The 25,218-nt window shown below is 42.9% G+C and overlaps 1 protein-coding gene across 1 annotated transcript in view; it reads right to left on the reverse strand.

Annotated features, from left to right (window-relative positions):
- Positions 1-4,201: 4,201 nt before the first annotated feature.
- Positions 4,202-25,218, reverse strand: part of LOC118365694 (E3 ubiquitin-protein ligase NEURL1-like) — a 65,402-nt gene continuing 44,385 nt past the window's right edge. Inside the window, exons 4-6 of the mRNA XM_052490297.1 lie at positions 19,881-20,603; positions 9,999-10,178; positions 4,202-8,086 (exon numbers count right to left, since the gene is read on the reverse strand). Coding sequence (XP_052346257.1) covers positions 7,830-8,086; positions 9,999-10,178; positions 19,881-20,603 — 1,160 coding nt within the window. The 3' untranslated portion in view covers positions 4,202-7,829. The remainder of the gene's footprint in view (positions 8,087-9,998; positions 10,179-19,880; positions 20,604-25,218) is intronic.

Raw genomic sequence — 25,218 nt, forward strand, 5'->3', positions numbered from 1 at the left:
CCTATCGACATGAACTATGACCCATCATGGTATAACAGAGTCATGGGATACTAATACATCTTGATGACAGATTTGATATATATCGTCTAGAATATTATCAGACCTCATACCTGCTCCAAGCTATTACCATGTCTTACATGCTATTAATCCACTACTGACAGACATATTGGGGACATCAGAGGGATATTTGGATGAGGCGGTAGCTGCCTGCAGTGTTTGGAGCCCCTGACCCTAAGCCTGGTGTCCCCCGGAGGACCACGGTTGAACATAAACCACCTAGGCAGCTGGGGCCGTCCAAAACACATGATGTAACAGGTACCACAAATCACATACCACTGAAAGCACCAAGTTCCACTGGACCACAGAAGGTCAGGGTTGTGTAGGTCTGGGTTAGCCTCTCTATTTGGATTCCTGTGTGTTTTACCACTATGCTGACAAACTGTGTTCATGATACATGCAATCAGCGTGGCTGGGGGATGGTAGTCATCTCAATCAATGGATTGTGTCATTATTTGAAACCCTTGTTAGTGAACAGCTAAAATTATTTTTATATACTAACTCTGTTTTATCAATGGACCAATCGGGCTTCAGGAAGAAGCATTGCACAATAACATCAGCCATGAAGGTTTCTAAATGATATCACTCAAGCCCTTGACGAAAAAACAGCAATGTGTCTCGCTTTTTATTGATCTCTCTAAGGCTTTTGATACAGTTGATACTAAAGCAGAGAGTGTCGCGCGTTAGTCTTTCGGTGCACGCAGTTGCATGATTTGCTAACTACAGTTGAAGTCGGAAGTGTACGTACACTTTAGCCAAATACATTTAAACTCTGTTTTTCACAATTCCTGACATTTAATCCTCGTATAAACTCCCTGTCTTAGGTCAGTTAGGATCACCACTTTATTTTAAGAATGTGAAACGTCAGAATAATAGTAGAGAGTATGATTTATTTGAGCTTTTATTTCTTTCATCACATTCCCAGTGGGTCAGAAGTTTACATACACTCAATTAGTATTTTCTAGCATTGCCTTTAAATTGTTTAACTTGGGTCAAACATAGCCTTCCACAAGCTTCACACAATAAGTTGGGTGAATTTTGCGTCATTCCTCCTGACAGAGCTGAGTCAGGTTTGTAGACCTCCTTGCTCGCAAAAGCTTTTTCAGTTCTGCCCACACATTTTCAATTGGATTGAGGTCAGGGCTTTGTGATGGCCACTCCAATACCTTGACTTATTTGGCCTTAAGCCATTTTACCACAACTTTGGAAGTATGCTCGTGGTCAATGTCCATTTGGAAGACTCATTTGCGACCAAGCTTTAACTTCCTGACTGAGGTCTTGAGATGTTGCTTCAACATATCCACATAATTTTCCTACCTCATGATGCCATCTATTTTGTGAAGTGCACCAGTCCCTCCTGCAGCAAAGCACCCCCACAACATGATGCTGCCACCCTGTGCTTCATGGTTGGAATGGTGTTCTTCGGCTTACAAGCATTCCCCTCTTTCCTACAAACATAATGATGGTCATTATGGCCAAACAGTTGTATTTTTGTTTCATTAGACCAGAGGACATTTCTCCAAAAAATACGATCTTTGTCCCCATGTGCAGTTGCAAACCATAGTCTGGCTTTTTTATGGAGGTTTTGGAACAGTGGCTTCTTCCTTGCTGAGCAGCCTTTCAGGTTATGTCGATATAGGACTAATTTTACTGTGGATATAGATACTTTTGTACCTGTTTTCTCCAACAAGTTTGTTTGTACAGATGAACGTGGTACATTCAGGCACTTGGAAATTGCGCCCAAGGATGAACTAGACTTGTGGAGGTCTACAATTATTTTTCTGAGGTCTTGGCTGATTTCTTTGATTTTCCTATGATGTCAAGCAAAGAGGCACTGAGTTTGAAGGTAGGCCTTGAAATACATCCACAGGTACACCTCCAATTGTCTCAAATAATGGCAATTAGCCTATCAGAAGCTTCTAAAGCCATGACATCATTTTCTGGAATTTTCCAAGCTGTTTAAAGGCACAATCAACTTAGTGTATGTAAACTTCTGACCAACTGCAATTGTGATACAGTGAATTATATGTGAAATAATCTGTCCGTAAACAATTGTTGAAAAAATGACTTGTGTCATAAAACAAAGTAGATGTCCTAACCCGACTTGCCAAAACAATAGTTTGCTAACAAGACATTTGTGGAGTGGTTGAAAAACATCTTTGAATGACTGTCATGGAAATTTCCTCTATTTACCAAATCATGGGAGCAAACCACACACACAAGTCAGAGTTAGTTATAAAAGTCCATCTTTAATTATATAAGCTCTATAGCATTTTGACTTTCAACAGTTCAGTATCTCTAATGAAAAGTTGAGAGTCCCCCCACAATGGCAAAATGGGATCCTTTATAGCAAAGATCACACATAGTCAGGCAACACAGACATAATTCATCGTTCAGCTTTGTCTCCTTTCTCAAACCCCAGAACCATAAACCAATCATCCATATCAACAGGCATATATCAAATTGTCGTTTAGATACAACCAACCCTAAATACAACCAATCCTGGACAAACTCACGGAGAGGAGAATGAGGCTATAGGTTAAGATAGAAACAACATTAGAGGGAGCATAGATTGATTCCAGACACTGCCACCTTCCTTTCCCCACTGGGGAAAGATATGTTTACACATGATGACACTTTGACCTCTCCCCTCTCTGCTGCCCATGCAACTTAGTCTTGACATAGAACAGATAACTGCAACCTCGCTACAGTATTATACAAAAATACCATTCTGATGAGAAGTAACTTACACACATTTGATGAATATAAAACATCTTACATATGTTACCAACAAATTCTGAATCTTCCACGACATGACTCCAACCTAAGTGTATGTAAACATCCGACTTCAACTTTATCTGTCTGATAGAACTCATTGCATTTGATGGGCTCATGTCTGTTAAATCGTCTGTCTGTAATGGTGTGCCCCGGGGCTCTGTACTTGGTCCCCTCTTACTCACTATTCATATAATTAATTTAGACAAAAATGTGCAAAATACGCAAGCTCACTTTTATGCTGATTATACTGTTTTTTATTGTTGTGCCTCTTCTCTCACAAAAGCAATCCAGAACATGCAAACTGCTTATCCTCAATACTGACGAAACTAAACCTATGTTGTTTTCTTATTTTTCTCCTCAATTTTGTGTCATCCAATTGGTAGTTATAGGCTTGTCTCATCGCTGCAACTCCCGTACGGACTCGGGAGAGGCAAAGGTTGAGAGCCTGGACGAGAATCTCTAGTGGCACAGTTTTCTAAAGCAAGAAATTGACCTCTGAACCTTTCACCTATTACTACCTGTCAGGGCAATGAGATTGAGACTGTAATCTCATATAAATACCTTGGAATTTTAATTGATGACGGCCTCTCTTTTAAATTGTATATTCAACAATTTACACAAAAATTGAACCTGAACTTGGGATTTTATTTGAGGAATAAGGCCTGTTTTTCTTTTGAAGCCAGTAGTAGACTTGTATCAGCTACATTTATGCCTATACTAGACTATGGGGATATTCTATATTTGAATGCTTCCACACAGTGTTTGAGATCAATTGACACCCTTTACCATGGAGCATTGAGATGTATTTTAAACTGCAAAATCCTTACACACCACTGCACGTTATATACCAGGGTTGGCTGGCCTTCTCTAGTCAATTGTAGGCTCAGTCACTGGTATACTTTTATTTACAAAGACATTTTGGGTTTACTACCATTTCATTTGGGCATTTTTATTGTCCAGAAGGATGATTTGAGGCTGATTCCCTGACCTGTCAATGTTTTTAATTGTATGATTTTGTTATACTCTTGTGAATTCTATGTTGTTTTACTAGATTACCTGTAGTTTGGCCAAGGCGCTCTTGAAAAAGAGACTTCAAATCTCAATGAGCCCTTCCTGGTTAAATAAAAGTTAAATAAAAAAATAAAAAAATGACATTTACAGGATGAATTAAAATCAAGAGTATGGATATAATAAATAAGAATTTGTCATCAAGTGTATGTTATAGTTGGATATGTATGGGAGATAATCCAATCATATTAAGATGGATATTTCTATGTGATAGAAAATATAGAATTAGTCTGTAATCAAATGTATTTAATGTATGTTCTATTTAAGTTTTATGAGAAAAGCAGGCACAGACACTTCCTTGAAACACGTATGGAAAGTTTATTGACACCATCATCCGAATCACATTTAACAGAGCTCACAAACAGATCACTTGGAAACTAGTTTTCAAATAAAGACATGTTTGCAAAGTATCTCAAACAATGGATGAGTCACAACACAGAACATATATTATTCTATATCATAGAAAATAGGAGCAATCGTGTTTGACCTATAGCCTATGTTACATTTCTATGTGTAGCGTTCTGATCGACCCCTGAACTCTGTCTAAATGATGGCCTAGGAGATTAAAAAATATATATATCTTTTTCAGCTTGTCTTCTATTGGTCCCAAAGTTCACTAACTCGGACGGAGTGAACAAACAACTCAAACAACTAAAAGACAGAAAATAAAGTATATTTCCCAGGTGAAACCTGTCTAGAAGAAGGGCTTTTCTAAAATGGAGGATAGTAGAAGAAGAAAGCAAACACCCAAGTACTGTTGGATCTGAGATCCAATCACTTCAATGGAAAATAGATACAATACAGGGTTGACAAACAATCAGGAGAGAAACCCAAAAATATTTTTGGGGTAAATTGGTATCACACCGCAACTGGTTGGTGTTATAGTTAGGGCCCTGAGTGTTCCAGGTCACTAGGTCAGGAACAATTCTGGGCCCTAGTCATAGTATCTGTGTGGAGGGCTGAACTTTAAGCCACTGAGTACTGACATGAGTCAGACCACTTCAATTAATCCTGTATGTAGCAACTCAATAAATACGATAGGCAGCAATGTAGGTGCCTTGTTGATTTTGAATGATATTTAACTTTTACATTATTATAGGTTGTCAATGCCATTTATGACATGACCGTATGTCCAATGACTATTGTTTACATTAGTGGTTGTGGGTTAAATTCCTTGGATTAAGGGGCAGTAAAAACCTGTTTCAAGCTAGAGGAAATGACGTGTGTTTAGCACAGACTTTTCAAATGACGAGGTGGATTAACACATTCATTTTTTATTGGGTTTCGGATTTCGTCGGACACTTAGTATCAGCAAAAAAAAATTCTGCAATAGAAAATGCCAGAGATTACCTATAGACAACCTATAGACCATTTAAAAAGTACAATCAGGATTCTTATAAAGTGACATTTAACATTGCCATACAACAACGGCCTTTAAACTATATACTTGGTAAGGGCTATAAAAACAAACCTGGTTTGGACTCGAAAGGAGGCATAAAAAAATAACGTATAAATGACAAAATAATTCAGCGTCTGAATATTCAGGGTTTGTAAAATGATTCATCTGTGCTTGTCTTGTACTCAAGCGCAACAAGGTGTTATGATTGTATACTGCAGGTACAAGATAATATCGTTCCTGGCTCTAGGATACACCGTAGAAGTAGAAATAGCGGATTATTTCATGGTTTCAATCAACCAGAAAACAAACATTACAATCATGACTATCAATCAACAACAAAAAAGCTGACAAAATATGTTTTTCTCTCTCGATACTACCAACCACACCAATAAAACGATTTGCCTCATTTGAAAACATAAATTAACATTCAAAATGTGAATAAACACTTCAAGCAGTAGCGTATAATGTCATAAAAACACAAAGTTCTGTTTGTGAGTGTAAAGAGGACGTATACGAAACATCTGTCAGTATTTGCCCCAAAAACAAGGAACTGGCAAATACCGTCGCATCATTACATTCCAGATTCAATTGTCGATTATCTATTAATTACACCAAGATGCAAGATAAACGTGTTAAAAAGAAACAGCCTTTTCAGCTCTCGGCAGAAAGCTATGGCATATAGCTCCAGGACACACAGGCGTGATGGGAATTTCAATGGGATATATGATACATACTGATCAAAAAGGGGAAAATTCTTACTTTTACAAAATCACATTTTCAGGTAGTCTTGCATTGATGTGATAATTCGACTTTAGTGGAAATTACGATTCTCCCCAAAGTGATAAAAGTCATATGGGGTAAGTGACAACACGTGTAACCAACTGTCTATCAACTTGTAACATTGAGGAACTCCCATCTACCTCTCATAACCCTACATTAACGTGTGCAACTGTGAAGGGTATTTGTTACTGGTTGAAGCACTATGCAGATGTTAGAATAATACCGTGATAGGGTTTAGGGTTGTGTTTTGAGTTATAAAAATAAGTTGGGGTCAATTCAGTTTTGTTTCATGTGCTTCTTACCCTCTGAGTTTATCCTCTGAAGTCCTGTTTCTGAAAGCTTTTCTTCGGACACATGTAACATCGTATTTGGTATTTTAGTAAGGGGTCTTGGTGAAAAATATGAATAGAAACAAGGTATTATTTATCACACATCCGCATGTAACAAATTAACTGTTCATAAAATAAGGCAGGGGGCTGTGTCACGGATCGACGGTGGACAGTATTCCATGGCAACAATCACAGTGCATTGGGCTGGTGTCTGCGTAAACTGTCACCATTTTGGGGCGTTAAACAGCTGGACCTGAGGAACACCCAATAAATGTACTTTCACTTCCTGCTTCCAAGTCACATGATGTGGGTACAAATTCTGGGATTGGATTGGGAGCTGAGGCTTCCAGTGACATGGTTTTTTGATGGTTGTTTAAATGTATTGTGTAAAATAATCTGTTTAGATGGGGCATTTCCGAGAGCGCAGTACTGACTTCAGTGCAACACACGACACTGCAGAGCAAGCAGATAGCGAGCTAGCGGAACAGGACAGCTACCACCAATGAATGTGCTATAGAACTACCACACAAATACATTTGGTTGAGAATATATGACTTACTATATAGGAGCAAGAGGTGATTTACAGCCCTCCTTCACACGTCATATACTTACGTCCCTATACTTCACAACTTTATACAACTGTGATCATCTTCCTATTGATGAATCCTATGACTACTGCAGAAATGCATCCCTTTCCGGTCACGGCGCTTCAGCAACAAATAAGTCCTCTCTTTTCCTCTGCAGTTTGCCTAAGTAACACACAGACAGAAGTTGTGTCATACTGAGACGTAGTGTTAATAAAGAACTGATCTGTAGACAAGGGCGGCTATTTCCTGTTGTTTTGGTTTTCACAGACAAAGTTGAGTCAAGTTAAAAAAGCAAATGTTGGAAGTTAACAGTCCTTCTGCTCTTCAACATAGATAGATCACCTCAAGACCAAAAACGTTGAATTGAAACCACCTCGTTTGCTCCCATGCAAATGAGAAAACTCGCGGCAGTCGTCTGGAAGTGGCTTCTCTTCCCTCAAAGTCGGAAACTTCCTGAATCCTTGGAGAGAGCAAGAAGAATGAACACTTCTAGTTGAGAGAGGAAGCTCTCGCCGCGGTTGCAAACCCCCCGCCACTTCAAAAGCCGTCACACACTGCGTCAGAGAGGGAAAGTGGAAATGTAAGAGACCTTTGCAGTGCAGGTCTACTAACTGTACCAGCCAACAAAAAATGGGTTTTTGAAACAAAAATTCTTCTTGAAACAAGATTCTTCCTCAATATCTATCACACAAAAGAACCAGAGTGAACTGTCCATTGTCCATTTCCCTGATCTTAAAAGTTTATCAAAGTCTTTCCCCAACGTCTTCCTCCTCTCCCCATTAACTTATGCCTGTGGCCCTCAGTTTCGGGGCCCTTAGCTTCAAAGGCCCCCTACGTGCTACGGTAGGTCTTAATGATGTCTTTGATTTGTCTCCTGCAGATGGGGCAGCAGGCGTTGGACATCTTCTTGAGTTTGACGCCGCAGGTGTAGCAGAGACACATGTGACCGCAGGCGTAGATGACCGTGTCCACGTGGTTCTCGTAGCAGATGGAACACTCATCTCCAGTCGGCCACCCGGGCCCTCTCCCGCTGCCTGATGGGAAGGTGGGCGACTTGGGGAGGCTGATGGGCGAGCTGGGGGTCGTTCCTGTTAGGGGGGACGTAGTGACGGAGGGAGGGAAGGAGGGAGAGGGAGAAAGAGAGAGACATTCTGCATGTACACTACAGGTCAAAGGTTTTAGAACACCAACTCATTCAATGGTCTTTCTTTCTTTTTACTATTTTCTACATTGTAGAATAATGAAGACATCAAAACTATGAAATAACACATGGAATCATGTAGTAAACAAAAAAGTGTTAAACAAATCAAAATATATGTATTCAAATAGCCACCCTTTACCTTGATGAGAGCTTTGCACACTTTGGCATTCTCTCAACCAGCTTCACCTGGAATGATTTTCCAACAGTCTTGAAGGAGTTCAACTGAGCACTTGTTGGCTGCTGAGCACTTGTTGGCTGCTTTTCCTTCACTCTACGGTCCAACTCATCCCAAACCATCTCAATCTGTTTGAGGTCGGGGGATTGTGAAGGCAAGGTCATCTTATGCAGCACTCCACCACTCTCCTTCTTGGTAAAATAGCCCTTACACAGCCTGGAGGTGAGTTGGGTCATTGTCCTGCTGAAAAATAATTTATAGTCCTAATAAGCCCAAACCACATGGGATGGGGTATCGCTGCAGTATTGCTGTGGTAGCCATGCTGCTTGTGTGCCTTGAATTCTAAATACATCACAGACAGTGTCATCAGCAAAGCATCCCCACAACATAAGACCTCCTCCATGCTTTATGGTGGGAAATACACACATGGAGATCTGTACACCTATTCTGCGTCTCACAAAAACACGGCGGTTGGAACCAAAAATCTTCAAATTGGACTCCAGACCAAAGGACACATTTCCACCGGTGTAATGTACATTGCTTGTGTTTCTTAGCCCAAGAACGTCTCTTGTTCTTATTGGTGTCCTTTAGTAGTGGTTTCTTTGCAGCAATTCAACCATGAAGACCTGATTCACACAGTCTCCTCTGAACAGTTGATGTTGAGATGTGTCTGTTACTTGAAGTCTGCGAAGCATTTATTTGTCCGCAATTTCTGAGGCTGGTAACTCTAAAGAACTTATCCTCTGCAGCAGAGGTAACGCTGGGTCTTTCATTCCTGTGGCGGTCCCCATGAGCTTGATGGTTTTTGCGACTGCCCTTGAAGAAACTAAGTTCTAAGTTCTTGAAATGTTCCGTATTGACTGACCTTCAGGTCTTAAAATAACGATGGATTGTTTCTATTTGCTTATTCTTGCCATAATATGGACTTGGTCTTTTACCAAATAAGACTATCTTCTGTAAACCATCTCTACCTTGTCACAACACCACTGATTGCCTCAAACGTATTAAGAAGGAAAGACGTTCCACAAATTCACTTTGAAGAAGGTACACCTGTTAATTGAAATGCATTCCATGTGACTACCTCATGAAGCTGGTTGAGAGAATGCCAAGAGTGTGCAAAGCTATCACCAAGGCAAAGGGTGGCTATTTGAAGAATCTCAAAAAGAAAATATATTTTGATTGGTTTAACACTTTTTTGGTTACTACATGATTCCATATGTGTTATTTCATAGTTTTGATATATCTTCACTATTATTATACAATGTAGAAAATAGTAAAAAATTAAGAAAAATCCTTGAATGAGGAGTTGTTCTAAAAATGTTGACCAGTAGTGTATGTACTGATGTAATGGATCTAATCTAGTGTTGATCAATACATTCCTTACTATAAATACAGTACAAATCCATTTTACCACTGTTGTTCTACTATGAAGGCAGCCTCACATGATGTAACTACAACAGTAGACGAGACATTGTGTCCTCCCGCTGCACAGCACGAGAAGCAATGTACCGAACAGACTCACCACCCAGGACATCTGCTACCTAGTGTCCCCCTCTCTCCTCTCTTAACCCCCTGCAGTGGGTTTGATAGTTTGATTAATAGAGTGGCTCTGAAAGGTACAGACCTCCCGCAGAGCCACCACAGTAGACCGCGGAGCTGGGGCCTCCCAGGCCTCCGTTAAGGACCGGGTCGGAGCTTCCACTACCCAGGGCCAGGGCTAGGGCACTGGGGGTGTGGGGGGAGGAGGAGGGAGAGCTGGGGTTGGAGGGAGGCCGCGCCGGCTGGTCCCCGAGATGTGTGGAACCTGGAGTCAGAGAACAGACAGAGAGAAAAGAGATGGTTATGAAAGCATAGAGTTCAAATATAGGCACCCCAACTAAAGGCACCTCAATTATAAGCACCTAAAATATAGGCACCTCTAGTACTGTAAGTGGACTATCCAGTAGGTTCTACATTGAAGAATGATCCTATATCATAAAGAACCGAGAAAAATAAAGATTGTTATTACTATTTTGATGTATTTTTTTAATTTTTTTATTCTTTTAAAAATAATCTCTGGTAATATTATATGTATATATTTTTTCTTTTTTTCCCCCCTTTCTCTAATCACCATTACAATGCTTTTTTTTTTTAACTGTCATTATTGGTGTCGTTTTCTCACCTGGTTTTAGCAACAGTGGCCTTGTTCATTCATGCTAATAAAGCTTATTTGCATCTGAAAGAAGAGTTGGTATGTTATGAAGACATGGGCCTACAAAGATCAGACGGGGTTTTCTCTAAGTGTGCTATACAGTAGACATATGAATGATTGTATGATCAAGTGAATGGCTTTTCAATAACATTTGGGGATTACTAGCGTGAAGTTTAGGGAGATATGTGAGGGGTTTGTCACGTTCCACTCTTTTTTTAAACAGTTTTTTATTTGACATCCCCTGTTTCTGTGGTGAAGGCAGGGTAACAAATGGAAATTCCGAGTCCACGTTTAAGAAGCACATATTAGGATGCCAGTGATGCCTGGGGTGAGGGGTCATGTTTCAGAGACATGACATATTGGGTTCCAAAGTCACAGACATGGACACATTAAGTAAGTCGGAATGCGACCCTGGCTGCGTCAGACATACAGTACATGCCTGTACATTTTTTATTTTACCTTTATTTAACCAGGCAAGTCAGTTAAGAACAAATTCTTATTTTCAATAACGGCCTAGGAACAGTGGCTGTTCAGGGACAGAACCTTGTCAGGGGGTTTGAACTCGCAACCTTCCGGTTACTAGTCCAACGCTCTAACCACTAGGCTACCCGGCTACCCTGGATGAAGAGGATACGTCAGACATACAGTACATGCCTGTACATGGATGAAAGAGGATACGTCAGACATACAGTACATGCCTGTACATGGATGAAAGAGGATACGTCAGACATACAGTACATGCCTGTACATGGATGAAAGAGGATACGACATACAGTACCTGTATACAGTACATGCCTGTACATGGATGAAAGAGGATACGTCAGACATACAGTACATGCCTGTACATGGATGAAAGAGGATACGTCAGACATACAGTACATGCCTGTACATGGATGAAAGAGGATACGTCAGACATACAGTACATGCCTGTACATGGATGAAAGAGGATACGTACAGACATACAGTACATGCCTGTACATGGATGAAAGAGGATACGTCAGACATACATACAGTACATGCCTGTACATGGATGAAGAGGATACGTCAGACATACAGTACATGCCTGTACATGGATGAAGAGGATACGTCAGACATACAGTACATGCCTGTACATGGATGAAGAGGATACGTAAGACATACAGTACATGCCTGTACATGGATGAAGAGGATACGTCAGACATACAGTACATGCCTGTACATGGATGAAAGAGGATACGTCAGACATACAGTACATGCCTGTACATGGATGAAGAGGATACGTCAGACATACAGTACATGCCTGTACATGGATGAAAGAGGATACGTCAGACATACAGTACATGCCTGTACATGGATGAAAGAGGATACGTCAGACATACAGTACATGCCTGTACATGGATGAAAGAGGATACGTCAGACATACAGTACATGCCTGTACATGGATGAAAGAGGATACGTCAGACATACAGTACATGCCTGTACATGGATGAAAGAGGATACGTCAGAGAAAGATGTTTGAAGTATCTAAGGACCAAGTGGTTCCTTAACATTGGTTGACGGTTGGTTAGTTAAATGGTTGCTCGTGATTGAGTATAAATAATTTATATAGATTGAGCAAGATTGAGTGTCGCTATTGTTTTTTTTAAAGGGGGATCACCTAACCAAAAGTGATACCACACCAAAAAAAACATAATTTATTTCTAGACTGTATTTATGTAGACATATTGTAGTAGACATATTGTATGCATCCAGGCATTGTTAGTCTAAGCGCTGTGACCTGCAGGAGTTGTAATATGAGACCAATTGTTTTATTTTTGGTTTAAGTAGGCACTAACAGAATGACTATTTAATGTTCAGTAAATTACTATGAAAATTGTCTGTCTTGTTGAGTGTACGTGCCATAATTAAAAGAGAAAAATGATTAAAAGATTTGCAAATTCGCTTGGAACAATGGAAATGGCTATAGTCACCATTCGGCCCGAAAGCCACACCATCCAAAAACAGGGACATCATCAACAACAACAGCAAACAAACAAGCCACAATGAACTACAATGAACCCTTGAACATTTCAATATTAGTTATTTTAAGACACGAGGGATGAGAGGAGGAATAGTTCATCAAAGCCTATGGGGACTGTGGCAACTGGGAGTGACCTCCATGGTCTTTCTCAGCGCGCTATGTCTGTGTTTCTGGATGGCATGACGGAAGAATGTGAAAAATGAGTCGTCTGGTGTGTGGCCCGTGGTCCATCATTAAGACTGCCGTCAGCTGACAACAAGGCGACCGGCCACCGTTTCTGGCATCTCTCTGGGAGCGATTGATCTATGGCCAGATCCAAAATGGCTGTCTTTCTATGCTCACGAACACTGGAGAGGCTGTCGACTAGGCCAGTGGTTCCCAAACTTTTTCGCTTACTGTACCACCAACTCAATTTACCCACTCGTGCATTTTATCAGTCGGCCTATAGTCTCATGAGTCTTCACAAGTACACCGTGTGGATAGGCCAAGTACCGCCAAGGGTCCTAGTACCCCTGGTTGGGAACCACTGGACTAGGTGGCCATTTTGGTTCTGCGATAATGCTAACATAATGCATTAGGACCCATGTTGGCTGTAATACTGAGCTCTGTTACCTGATGACTGACTGACATGGTGCATTACGTCATATGGTAGGCTGCACTGTACAAGTCTTGTGGAGTCTTTGAGGTTTTCTAAATGGGGCTGTATGTGCTGGTTTAGTTGGAGAGGAGGGTTAAGACCTGGGCTGTTTGTTTGTGTAGAGGGTTGCTCTGGTGCCCCTAGGCTCTTGGTGCCTCAGTGTGTGTGTGTATATGTCTAAGTGTGTGTGTGTTTATGCGGTGTGTTTTTAGATGGTCATTTGTAGAATGTCTATGTATAACGCACACTCCCATAACTACCCTTAGTTCATACGGACACACCCTTATCCTCCTTATAAACTACCACTACAACTACTATTCAGAGTCCCCCTACGATCACATTACCACCACGCTGACAGGTCCCCCTGTGGACTCTAACCCAGAGCTGTGGTGGTGGTGCCGAGCCTCTCGCTGTCCTCCATCTCTCCCATTTTAATCCCCTATCTGGCTTGTCCTCAGCAGCTGACCTAGGATCAGTGGAGCCCGGCCCTGATCCTCCTGTTCACTCCCAGATTAATTTAGAGAGGGACTGTAGACAGCTGTGGCGGCTCACTCTCCGCCTCCCAAATGCACCCTATTCCCTATGTGGTGCACTACTTTTGACTGCACTACTTTTGACCAGAGCTCTATGGGCCCTAGTAAAAAGTAGTGCACTATAGAAGGAATAGGGTGCCATTTGGGACACAGGGTGTTTATTAAGAAGAGTATGTTTGTCCAGATCCTCTAAAGCAGTCTGCTATGGGAGGATTCTGAGGAATGTGGGCTATGTGACACTGAGACTGGGACATACTTTGACTCAACAACACTGGGTCACACACTGTCGCAGCACCTCGATGGGGTTGTGGCTTCAAAATGGCCGCTTGGCCCTACAGTCATGGTTGTGACTGAGGATGTCCTTTGTTGTCATATAGTGAGTGACCTTAGGTCATCATAGGTCTCTACATCTTAGTAGAAGAGTGTGGGATATCCTTCTAGGGATCTGTTCAGTGGTAGACTGATGAATAGGAGGAGGGGAAGATGGGAGGAGGAAAAGAGGAGAGTGGGGTTGTAAAGTGGTTGCTTATCTTTCTACATCCATTGAGCTTTCTGAAACACGATATCCAAAGAAACTTTAAGAGCTTTGAGAGGTTTGGCGACTGTATATGGGTGGTCTTTAAGTTTGTTGGCAGCACCATTTTCTACATTTAGGCTCTCAATGGTAATTTGTCAAATATATATATAGGATAGTATATACTGTATATATAGTTAAAGCTGCAATATGTCACTTTTTGGACGACCTGACCAATGAGAGTTAAAGATCTGTCATTCTCATTGAAAACAAGCAGGAGATCAGATGTGGTTTCTATGCTTCCTGTGCTTTGTTGTAATTTTGCGTCTATTACCAGTTTCAATCAGCTGAAAACACAATATTTTTGTTTATGGAAACGATATTACCAGTTTCAATCAGCTGAAAACACAATATTTTTGTTTATGGAAACGATATTTCACAGCGGTTTAAATGGTACAATGATTCTCTACACTATACATACTTGCAGGCATGTGGAGAGTGTGTGTGAGAGACAGGATATTATCTGGCCCGACATGAAGTGTGTGATTTTATCAGTGCTCTGGTGCTGGAAAATGTTTTGCAACATCCAGGTGTTTATAGCCCTGACATCTTAACATCCAGGTGTTTATAGCCCTGACATCTTAACATCCAGGTGTTTATAGCCCTGACATCTTAACATCCAGGTGTTTATAGCCCTGACATCTTAACATCCAGGTGTTTATAGCCCTGACATCTTAACATCCAGGTGTTTATAGCCCTGGCATCTTAACATCCAGGTGTTTATAGCCCTGACATCTTAACATCCAGGTGTTTATAGCCCTGACATCTTAACATCCAGGTGTTTATAGCCCTGACATCTTAACATCCAGGTGTTTATAGCCCTGGCATCTTAACATCCAGGTGTTTATAGCCCTGACATCTTAACATCCAGGTGTTTATAGCCCTGGCATCTTAACATCCAGGTGTTTATAGCCCTGACATCTTAACATCCAGGTGTTTATAGCCCTGACATCTTAACATCCAGGTGTTTATAGCCCTGACATCTTAACATCCAGGTGTTTATAGCCCTGGCATCTTAACATCCAGGTGTTTATAGCCCTGACATCTTAACATCCAGGTGTTTATAGCCCTGACATCTTAACATCCAGGTGTTTATAGCCCTGACATCTAAACATCCCTGCTATCAGATGTTGGTATCTGTAGGGCGGTGAGTGTGTATATGTGTGTGTGTGTGTGTGTATGTGTGTGTCCATTAAGGTCCCTTTCATAATATTGAGTTGTACCCCCCCTTTGCCGTCAGAACAGCCTCAACTGGTCGGGGCATGGACTCAACAAGTTGTTGAGAGCATTCCACAGGGATGCTGACCCATGTTGACTCCAATGCTTCCCACAGTTGTGTCAAGTTGGCTGGATGTCCTTTGGGTGGTGAACCATTCTTGATACACACAGAAAACAGTTGAGTGTGAAAACCTCAGCTGCATTGCAGTTCTTGACACAAACCGGTGCGCCTGGCACCTACTACCATACTCCGTTCAAAGGAACTGAAATATTTTGTCTTGCCCATTCACCCTACATACACAATCACAAACAATCCATGTCTCAATTGTCTCAAAACTTGAAAAATATTATTTAATCTCCTCCCCTTCCTCTACACTGGATTTAACAAGTGACATCAATAAGGGATCATAGCTTTCACCTGGATTAACCTGGTCAGTCTATGTCATGGAAAGTGTGTGTGTGTGTGTGTGTGTGTGTGTGTGTGTGTGTGTGTGTGTGTGTGTGTGTGTGTGTGTGTGTGTGTGTGTGTGTGTGTGTGTAGAGACTAGAGAGATGTTTACTGTGTGTGTGTGTGTGTGTCCAGTGGTGTGTGTGTGTGTATAGTAGTAGAGACTAGAGAGATCATGTTCACTGTAAGCACAGACCGCGCTGGATGATACTAACTCACGTCATATGCTGCCCTTTATCGCTCATTAAAGTCCAGTAGTGAGTGAGTGAGTGAGTGAGTGAGTGAGTGAGTGTGTGTGTGTGTGTGTGTGTGTGTGTGTGTGTGTGTGTGTGTGTGTGTGTATAGTAGTAGAGACTAGAGAGATCATGTTCACTGTAAGCACAGACCCGCGCTGGATGATACTAACTCACGTCATATGCTGCCCTTTATCGCTCATTAAAGTCCAGTGGTGAGTGAGTGAGTGAGTGTGTGTGTGTGTGTGTGTGTGTGTGTGTGTGTGTGTGTGTGTGTGTGTGTGTGTGTGTGTGTGTGTGTGTGTGTGTGTGTGTGTGTGTGTGTGTGTGTGTGTGTGTGTGACTGCTAGGGAAGAGAAGGACATCAGAGTCACTAGACACGGAGAGTGAGAGAAGGTGAGAGAGAGAGGGAGAGAGGGGGAGAGAGAGAGATAGAGAGGGCGAGAGAGAGAGAGGAAGAGAGAGCGAGAGAGAGAGAGGAAGAGAGAGCGAGAGAGCGACGTCAGGAAATGTGAATAAACGGCCAACCATGCCAGACCCAAGGATGTTTCAATGTTTCAATCTGAAGGAGGGAGAAAAGAACGAGGGAGAAAGAAAGAAAGAAAGAAAGAAAGAAAGAAAGAAAGAAAGAAAGAAAGAAAGAAAGAAAGAAAGAAAGAAAGAGAGAATTACAGTGGCTGGAGTAGCTGTGGGTGCCGGGCGAGACTGTTCACTTGAGCGTGAACGAGCTGACATTCTAATGGAATCTATAATGTATGGGGAGAGTGTCAGAGTAATAGTGTCCTATTTCTCTACTGCTGTTCTCTCCCTCCCTCTAACATCTCCTCCACTATCACACCATCATTCTCCCCATTTACAGATGTAGGACCTTCATTTGATCACTCTTTTTGCAGGACAACTTTCCTGCAATGCAGGACATTTAAAACATGTAGTGTTGATTATAATCAACATGGATTATAATCCACATAATAATTCACATTCATTCGTATTTTCATTTACTTATCCAATCATCCATTCCATCATTTATTCATTACTCTTAATCATTCATTCGTGAACTGTTCAATCATTAATGAATTCATTCATTCGTTCGTTCATTCTCTCTGAATATCAAATTGTTGCTTCTTAGTGGGCACGCTAGCTAGGAGCCCTAATACTTGACCTTCGGTGTTCACTCACCCTACCAAGGGCACTCCCCCACTAGGGGAGCTCAGGAATTAGTGGACCTCATGTCAGTGCACAACACACACAGCTTAAGCCAGTTTAAAGGAGCACTCCCAAATGTATATGCAGCCCCACGGGCCAAATTCAGGTAAACCTGAAAGCCTATAAAAACACATTCAGACCTGCCATCACATAAACAGGCAAGACAACTTCCTAAGGTTGAACAATTGGAACATGAAGGTGATTTACTATCTATCAGGGTCAGAAGGAATTCCTAAATTTGTTCGGATGAATGATTGTAGTGCAGAGTCTCTAGAACGGCTTCTTCATGTTGCCGTAAACTCCTCGTAAGGTGATCAGTCCTAAAAGAAACTCAGCAGTATTCAGGCAGTTTCTGTTGTCAACAAGAGAACTTCCTTGAACTCCTTGAAAGAAACGGAAGAAGTAGCCGTGGTGCTTCTAGCCAAATGTTTTTAAAAGCACGTGTGATGTACCAGTACAACAGACAATCAGAACAAACCACAACACCATAACCATCTCTCTATGCAGCTAACGAGTTCCTAGTAATAAACAAAAGCACGGTAAGAAGACCCATAGGGGTGCATTTCCTGTGCAGTTTTCATGTAGGCCCATAGTATTGACCGTTGGCTTAGTGCCACTGCGGTTGCCCGATCTATCAATACCCCAGAGCCACACTCCAGCCTCAGAAAGTGTGTAGTGTGCGCTGCAGCCCTAAGTGTAATGTATTGCTGTGGCTTTCATTGATCGCGCTGTCAGCCACCTCCCTGTGTGTCTCCAGAGTGCCTAAAGGAGCGGACCAGATCCAAAATGGCGGCTGTGTAATGTAATATAATGAGAACAGTGCTAACAGGGCGGCATGAGGGCATGTCGATGCCTCGCTAACTGCTGTGACCTCCATGGCTGCATGGAGAATAAGCGTGTTAGTATGAGGGCAAGTGACAGGTGGGCAAACAAGCAGCACTTAATGAAAATACCATGTTAGCATTATATATCAGCACTGTAAGGTGTTTTTTCTCTCTCTCTCTCTCTACTGAGAGGAAAGAGGGATATATTTAGCCGGCGCTTGATTCGTCCTGAGAAGCAAAACAATGATGACACATTGATGAGGTTGTGCCTGATTTGGTTGTGCGGCTTCGTAATTGGACTGTTAAAATAAGACAGGCCATCAACCTTCCCAGTCCTTCTACATGATACACCTAACAAAGATGTGTCATTTTTTAAATTTCCGTTTGTCCAATCTCCGGAAACGCTCTGCCAAATTTTAATTTGCATGTAATTATGGCTCAATAAAAAAAGCCATTATGTCATAGAAGGATTTAGGAGTGAACATTCGCTGTTCTTTAGTTTTGACCGTTTGTCTGCCCTTTTCACAGACTATGTAAAGAGGGATCTTGTGCACCAGTCGGCTTGATAGGGGGCCTACAGGTGTAGGATCTACATTTGATCATTTGATTTTTTAAATTTCCACTTTGAGATTTCACACAAGATTTTCTTCGTATAACCCACGTAATAATTCACATTTACTGTTGCTGCAGGTTGATTTTCCTCTGTAGCAAACTCGCTCAAACTAAGATCCTACATCTGTAAGTCCCAAAAAATATAAAGAGCGCAGCAATTCACCTCTCAAAAAGTCTAAAAGCACAGTTGTAGCTACTTTAGGCACACCTGCCTGCCACGGCAGAAATACATTATGTTTGGGCATATTGCAAATGAAGCATACGGCCTCCCGCTCACCCACACATCTTTCCCACTTCATGTTCATTATCTGTATTTAGAGTGTGTAATCAAGCATGGGGGCTCTTGGCATACTGCTGAGAGGTAGCGTGTGTCCCGTAGTGAAGACATGTTTCCCCCGCTGTGAGTGGGTCGCAAGCACATACACACACATGCAAACACACACACACACACACACCATACAGACAGGAGAAGACGTGTTGTTGCCGCTAGGTTGCAGGGCCTGGCTCCCACACTCCTCCTTTCACTTGTTCCCTCTCTTCCTGTTATTTATCGTGGCAGGTCGTGAGACAGCGTCGACTTTGCTCCCCATCGATACCTTCAGAAGTGCATTTGGATCTGACTTCCTGTGTCAAGACTCTGTGTTGTGATGCGGGTGGGGCCCTAAATCCATGGCTTACGATCGATCATGAGCGGATAAATGAAAAAGTTTATACCTTTGTATACCATGTCAGATTCAACCCTCCTAGGGCCTGTAGTACTGTAGACACTGTTGTATTAAAGGCCAGGACCTGACCATGTGACTTGATCAGGAAAAGGGCCTGGAGTTTTCCCTAGTCAGGTAACATAAATAGGGAAAACTCCTGGCCCCACGCAGAGCATACAAGTAATAGTAGAGAGAAGTACTCTAAGTACCCGTAACTGCCAAATTCAAGGAAACACGTGCGGTGGCCCAGCGGCCTATTAAGACAAGTTAGGTTAGTGTTTCCTTTATTTTGGCAGTTACCTGTATAACATAACAGTCATTCTGACTTACCCAGTATCCTGAGTTGAGTGACGGCTCCATGCAGACCAAAGAACATCCACAGGGGCCGGGAGTTGTCCACACAAACTTGCATCCCTGCGTTGGTGCCATTGTGGCTCAAGATCACCTCCCCTTCCTGGTTGACCAGGAAGCCCAGAATATCACTGCTCTGGAGCAGCGTGGGCACTCGGCACACGGCCCAGAATTCCTTGCGGTCGACTAACGCCTCCGGGTTGTAGGGCAGGTCGCTAGGGCGCAGCACAGCGGGGTCACATGATGTCACGCCATAGGACAGCGATCCCGACCTAGCCGGGCTCGACTTGGTCACCTTGATAAACACGGTCTCGCCGGTACGCAGTGGCCGGTCAGTGAAGACGAGCGTTCGCTCCTCTCTGGCGTGCTCGGATCTCGCCACCGTCTGCTCGTCGAGCGTCTTGATGTGGGCACCGCGGAGGGCGTGGAAATGGAGGTCACTTTCGAGGGAGTGTGGGAGGACAGAGGACTGCTGGGTGTTGAGGGAGTTCTGGGGGATGGGGCAGGAGGCGGAGGGAGGGGCCAGGTGGAGATGGGCGTGGTTATGTGAGTGAGCTGGGCCAGAGCCGTCCACTTGCTGCAGGTTGAGGTCACAGAGGCTGACAGAGAGGCGGGAGTCATCTGCCTCGCGGCGGAGAGAAGAGGAGCGTACGGTGGTGAAGGAGCGGGGACGGAGGAAGTCGGGAGGGACCATCTCACTCTCTGGAAGAAAAGAAGAAGGGAGAGAGAGAGGGAGAGCGAGGGAGAGAGAGTGAGAGAGCGAGAGAGAGAGAGAGAGAGAGAGAGAGGCAATTTTAGTTTCTATAATCATTGTAAATTGTGTTGAAATATAAAGAGAGACCATTATATCTAAGAAAGAGACCAAGAGATAAAATGAGGGATAGTCAACTAATAATAATACTGCAGTGTTGTCATTTGTTAGTGTTAGAATTATTTGACAGTTTATATAGCCGTTTCTGTCGCAATGTATTGTTTTGCCAACCTTGGAATATTCCTTGAATTGAAAAGAGAGAGAAACAGAGAGGAACAGAGAGAGAATTAAAGGAAGAGAGACAAGAAAAGGCCGAAATTGGCTGATGTTACAAACTAGTACGAGATGTAGGATATTGCTAATTAGCTGGTACAGCAGCAGAGGAAAGTGTCATTTAGCTTGTTTAAAGATGTATAAATTAATTTGAAAAAAAAAAAACCTACAGATTTGGTTGAGTGCTTTAATATCAGTAGGGAGAAGAATCAGCTCATTTCACACGAGGAGGACAAAGTGCTTAATTAACCAGCCTTGGATGATACCAAGAAAGGAATTAGTGTTTGTGAGACCGTGTGTGTGTATGTGTGTGTATGTGTGTGTGTGGAGCTCCCTCCTTTTGCATTCCCAGCAGTCCATAGTACAGTATCATCCCTCTACAGTGAGCCATTTATATCTGCCAACACATGTCCCCCTTCACACAGTAGGGTGGGTAGTAGTGGCGCACACACACACACACACACACACACACACACACACACACACACACACACACACACACACACACACACACACACACACACACACACACACACACACACACACACACACACAGAAAGAGAATGCCCTGCTTATAGTCTCCCCCCTCCTCACCCCACCCCTGCTGGGCAGCTGCCTGCCTGAAAATAAGGTCTCTAAATGTGTAACCCCCTCCACTCCCCATCAGCCCAGCATTGGGAGAATTAGCCCTGGGGTGTATTCAATAGGAGCCAAACATAACCAAAATGGAAGCAAATCGAACGAAATGAGGCACCTACAGTACCTGAATTTGTCAAATAGAAACTCTCGTTTTCGTTGCGAAACGTTTTCCGTTTGCAACTGTTTCCTACGGTTACGACCAATGATTACACCCCTGGCGGCGCTGAAGAGACATCCCCATCACTCAGACAGAGAGAGAAGCAGGAGGGAGAGAGGGAGGGGGGAGAGGGGAAGGGAGGGACAAAGAAGAGGGACAGTCATTGCTCAGAGGGTGTAAGTGGATAAGGAAAATGAGTGACCAGACTGACTACCTTGTTGATGGAGAGAGAGAGAGAGATTGGGGAGATGGATAGCAAGGTAAGCGGGGGAGGAAAAGAGAAAGAAAATGACATTGTTGACCACCTCCTCTGAGAGGGCAGAAGATAGGGAGAGAGCCCATCACTCAAAGAGCGAGAGAACGAGACAGAGAGAAAGCGGGACTACCAGAAAAGGATAGCGAATGACCACCTCTTTTGAGATAGAAGGAGACCCCATCATTCAGAGCGAGGGAGCGACAGACTGACAGAAAGAGAGAGAGAGAGAGAGACAGAGAGAGAGACAGAGAGCGAGAGAGCAAGAGAGCGAGAGAGCGAGAGAGAGAGAGGATAAAAGCCAGCATCCACCAGTCCTCCCAGGAGAGGTCTAGTCTGCAGCCAGGCCCATTTTACCCACTGCTCCCTCTGAGGCCTGTCCCAGAAAGCCTTTTAGAGGCCAGGACCAGCTCTGGACATAGATAAACCTCTTACCTCTTAATTACTACTCTCACGAGGCCTGCCTGCCTGCCAGACAGCGTGTGTGTGTGTGTGTGTGTGTGTGTGTGTGTGTGTGTGTGTGTGTGTGTGTGTGTGTGTGTGTGTGTGTGTGTGTGTGTGTGTGTGTGTGTGTGTGTGTGTGTGTGTGTGTGTGTGTGTCTGCTAATAACAGCACTGAAACCACAGAGAGCTAAAATCTCTTAGCCTGTCCCATCTGAAAGGGCTGAAAGGGACCCTGGCCAGAGTGGGATTATCTTCCATTCGAAAAAATTTAAATGTATTTTGTCCTAATAAGGACACCGTACAAACGTTAATGCCTGGCAAGTCAATGTAGTGCATTTGAATGTGTGCCAGCAAACCAACTGCTGTCCATTTGTGAGCTATTCAGCATTTTGGTGTACATTCCTTTGTCCACTTAAATGTGATGAACGGTAGGACATTTAACTGTGTTAACAACAGCCAGAGAACCTATGCTGTCAAATGCGGTGAGGAAAGTCTAATTGAGAACCGGTTGCGACCCGTCAGGCTGACCAAGCCGGCTAGATTATCAGACCTTCGTCTTTCTTGTTGTTCACTAAGAAGATTATGTCCAGATTGTACAGGGAAAAGGAGAGATTTCTGTTTTAGTGCTGGCTGCAATAAATGTTAGAGTCAAACCAGGATCCAACTCTTACCCAATACCAGATCATTCAATCAGACCTCACTAAATCATTTCAGAGGCACTGTAAGGGAACATTTCAGTGGCCTACTGAGAGGCAACAATTGACTTCCTATACTAATTTTACATTTGAGTAATTTAGCAAGAGCTCTTATCCTGGGTGACATAACGTAGTGAGTGCATCCGTTTTCACCCCCCCCCCATGGGAATCGAACCGGCAACCCTGGGGTTGCAAGTGCCACACTCTACCAACTGAGCCACACTTGCTCCCTTCACATACTATACTGTGCGTGATTGACAGATGACATAATTAGGGTTATAGGTGCTCATTCAGTCTATCAAAAGACCAGAGGACAAAGACACCTTACAGTGTGTGATCCTCCTGTTTGGCAATGCTGATTCAACGTAGCTCATCCTCCAACTGCCATCCCTTTGATCAGTTCCCGCCTTTAAATCCAAGATGGCAGCCCAGTTTGCCTCAAAGTCATGTCAAGTGTCAATTAGCATTAGTGGCTAATGCACAGACTGCTCTGGAAACTGACTGTATTCATGTTTCTCGGGACCACGGGACTTTAATTGTTCTATTTGATCTTTGTTGGGAGTACAACATGGATGGAACAGTGGCTTGAAAAAGCGTGCATTCGTCTCAGTGACTGCTAATCGACCGTTAAACTAACAGCCCAAAAAGCACGCAGTGCAGTTAGCACTGTTAGCGCCCGAGGCTAGCAGAGAGAGAGATGACTACCGCTAGCTTTTTATTCAATCTGATGCTTCCCACTTCCTCTATCCTCCCCTACTGTAGTGTCCAATAGGCCCTTAGTGGATGCCGCAGACCGGCTAATGTAAAGGAAGAAAATGATCTAAATCTATTTCCATTTCATAAAACTTTTAATTTCCCAAACAGTCGAACGCAGAGGGGCTACCCCTCAATTAAGTATTTCCGAATGAGGCGAGGAGACAAAAGCACTTGGCAACATACTTAAGCCAAATGATTGGGGAAGGAAAGGGATTCTCCCTTGGCGGTGGGAGTATGTGTGCTGCTCAGGCGTACTAACTTCTAACATCCCCAAAGTCAGCCCTGATTCCAATGCTGGATGAACTCTCACTCTCTAGACCAGGGATGGGCAACTGGGGCCCGCGGACCAAAAAATAAAGACATGTACAGTACCAGTCAGAAGTTTGGATACACCTATACGCTTAAAAAGAAAACTATTTTCTACATTGTAGAATAGTGAAGACATCACAACTATGAAATAACACATATGGAATCACGTAGTAACCAGAAATATTATGTTTGAGATTCTTCAAAGTAGCCACCCTTTGCCTTTTTTATTTATTGATTTATTTCACCTTTATTTAACCAGGTAGGCAAGTTGAGAACAAGTTCTCATTTACAACTGCGACCTGGCCAAGATAAAGCAAAGCAGTACGACACATACAACAACACAGAGTTACACATGGAGTAAAACAAACATACAGTCAATAAAAAAAAGTCGATACCCGATGTGAGCAAGTGAGGTGAGAAGGGAGGTAAAGGCAAAAAAAAGGCCATGGTGGCAAAGTAAATACAATATAGCAAGTAAAACACAGGAATGGTAGATTTGCAGTGGAAGAATGTGCGAAGTAGAAATAAAAATAATGGGGTGCAAAGGAGCAAAATAAATAAATACAGTAGGGAAAGAGGTAGTTGTTTGGGCTAAATTATAGATGGGCTATGTACAGATGCAGTAATCTCTGAGCTGCTCTGACAGCTGGTGCTAAAAGCTAGTGAGGGAGATAAGTGTTTCCAGTTTCAGAGATTTTTGTAGTTCATTCCAGTCATTGGCAGCAGAGATCTGGAAGGAGAGGCGGCCAAAGTAAGAATTGGTTTTGGGGGTGACCAGAGAGATATACCTGCAGGAGCACGTGCTACAGGTGGGTGCTGCTATGGTGACCAGTGAGCTGAGATAAGGGGGGATTTTACATAGCAGGGTCTTGTAGATGACCTGGAGCCAGTGGTTTGGCGACGAGTATGAAGCGAGGGCCAGCCAACGAGAGCGTACAGGTCGCAGTGGTGGGTAGTATATGGGGCTTTGGTGACAAAACGGATGGCACTGTGATAGACTGCATCCAATTTACTGAGTAGGGTATTGGAGGCTATTTTGT

This window comes from Oncorhynchus keta, chromosome 32 (genome assembly GCF_023373465.1).
Source record: "Oncorhynchus keta strain PuntledgeMale-10-30-2019 chromosome 32, Oket_V2, whole genome shotgun sequence".
In the NCBI taxonomy this organism is placed as follows: domain Eukaryota; kingdom Metazoa; phylum Chordata; class Actinopteri; order Salmoniformes; family Salmonidae; genus Oncorhynchus; species Oncorhynchus keta.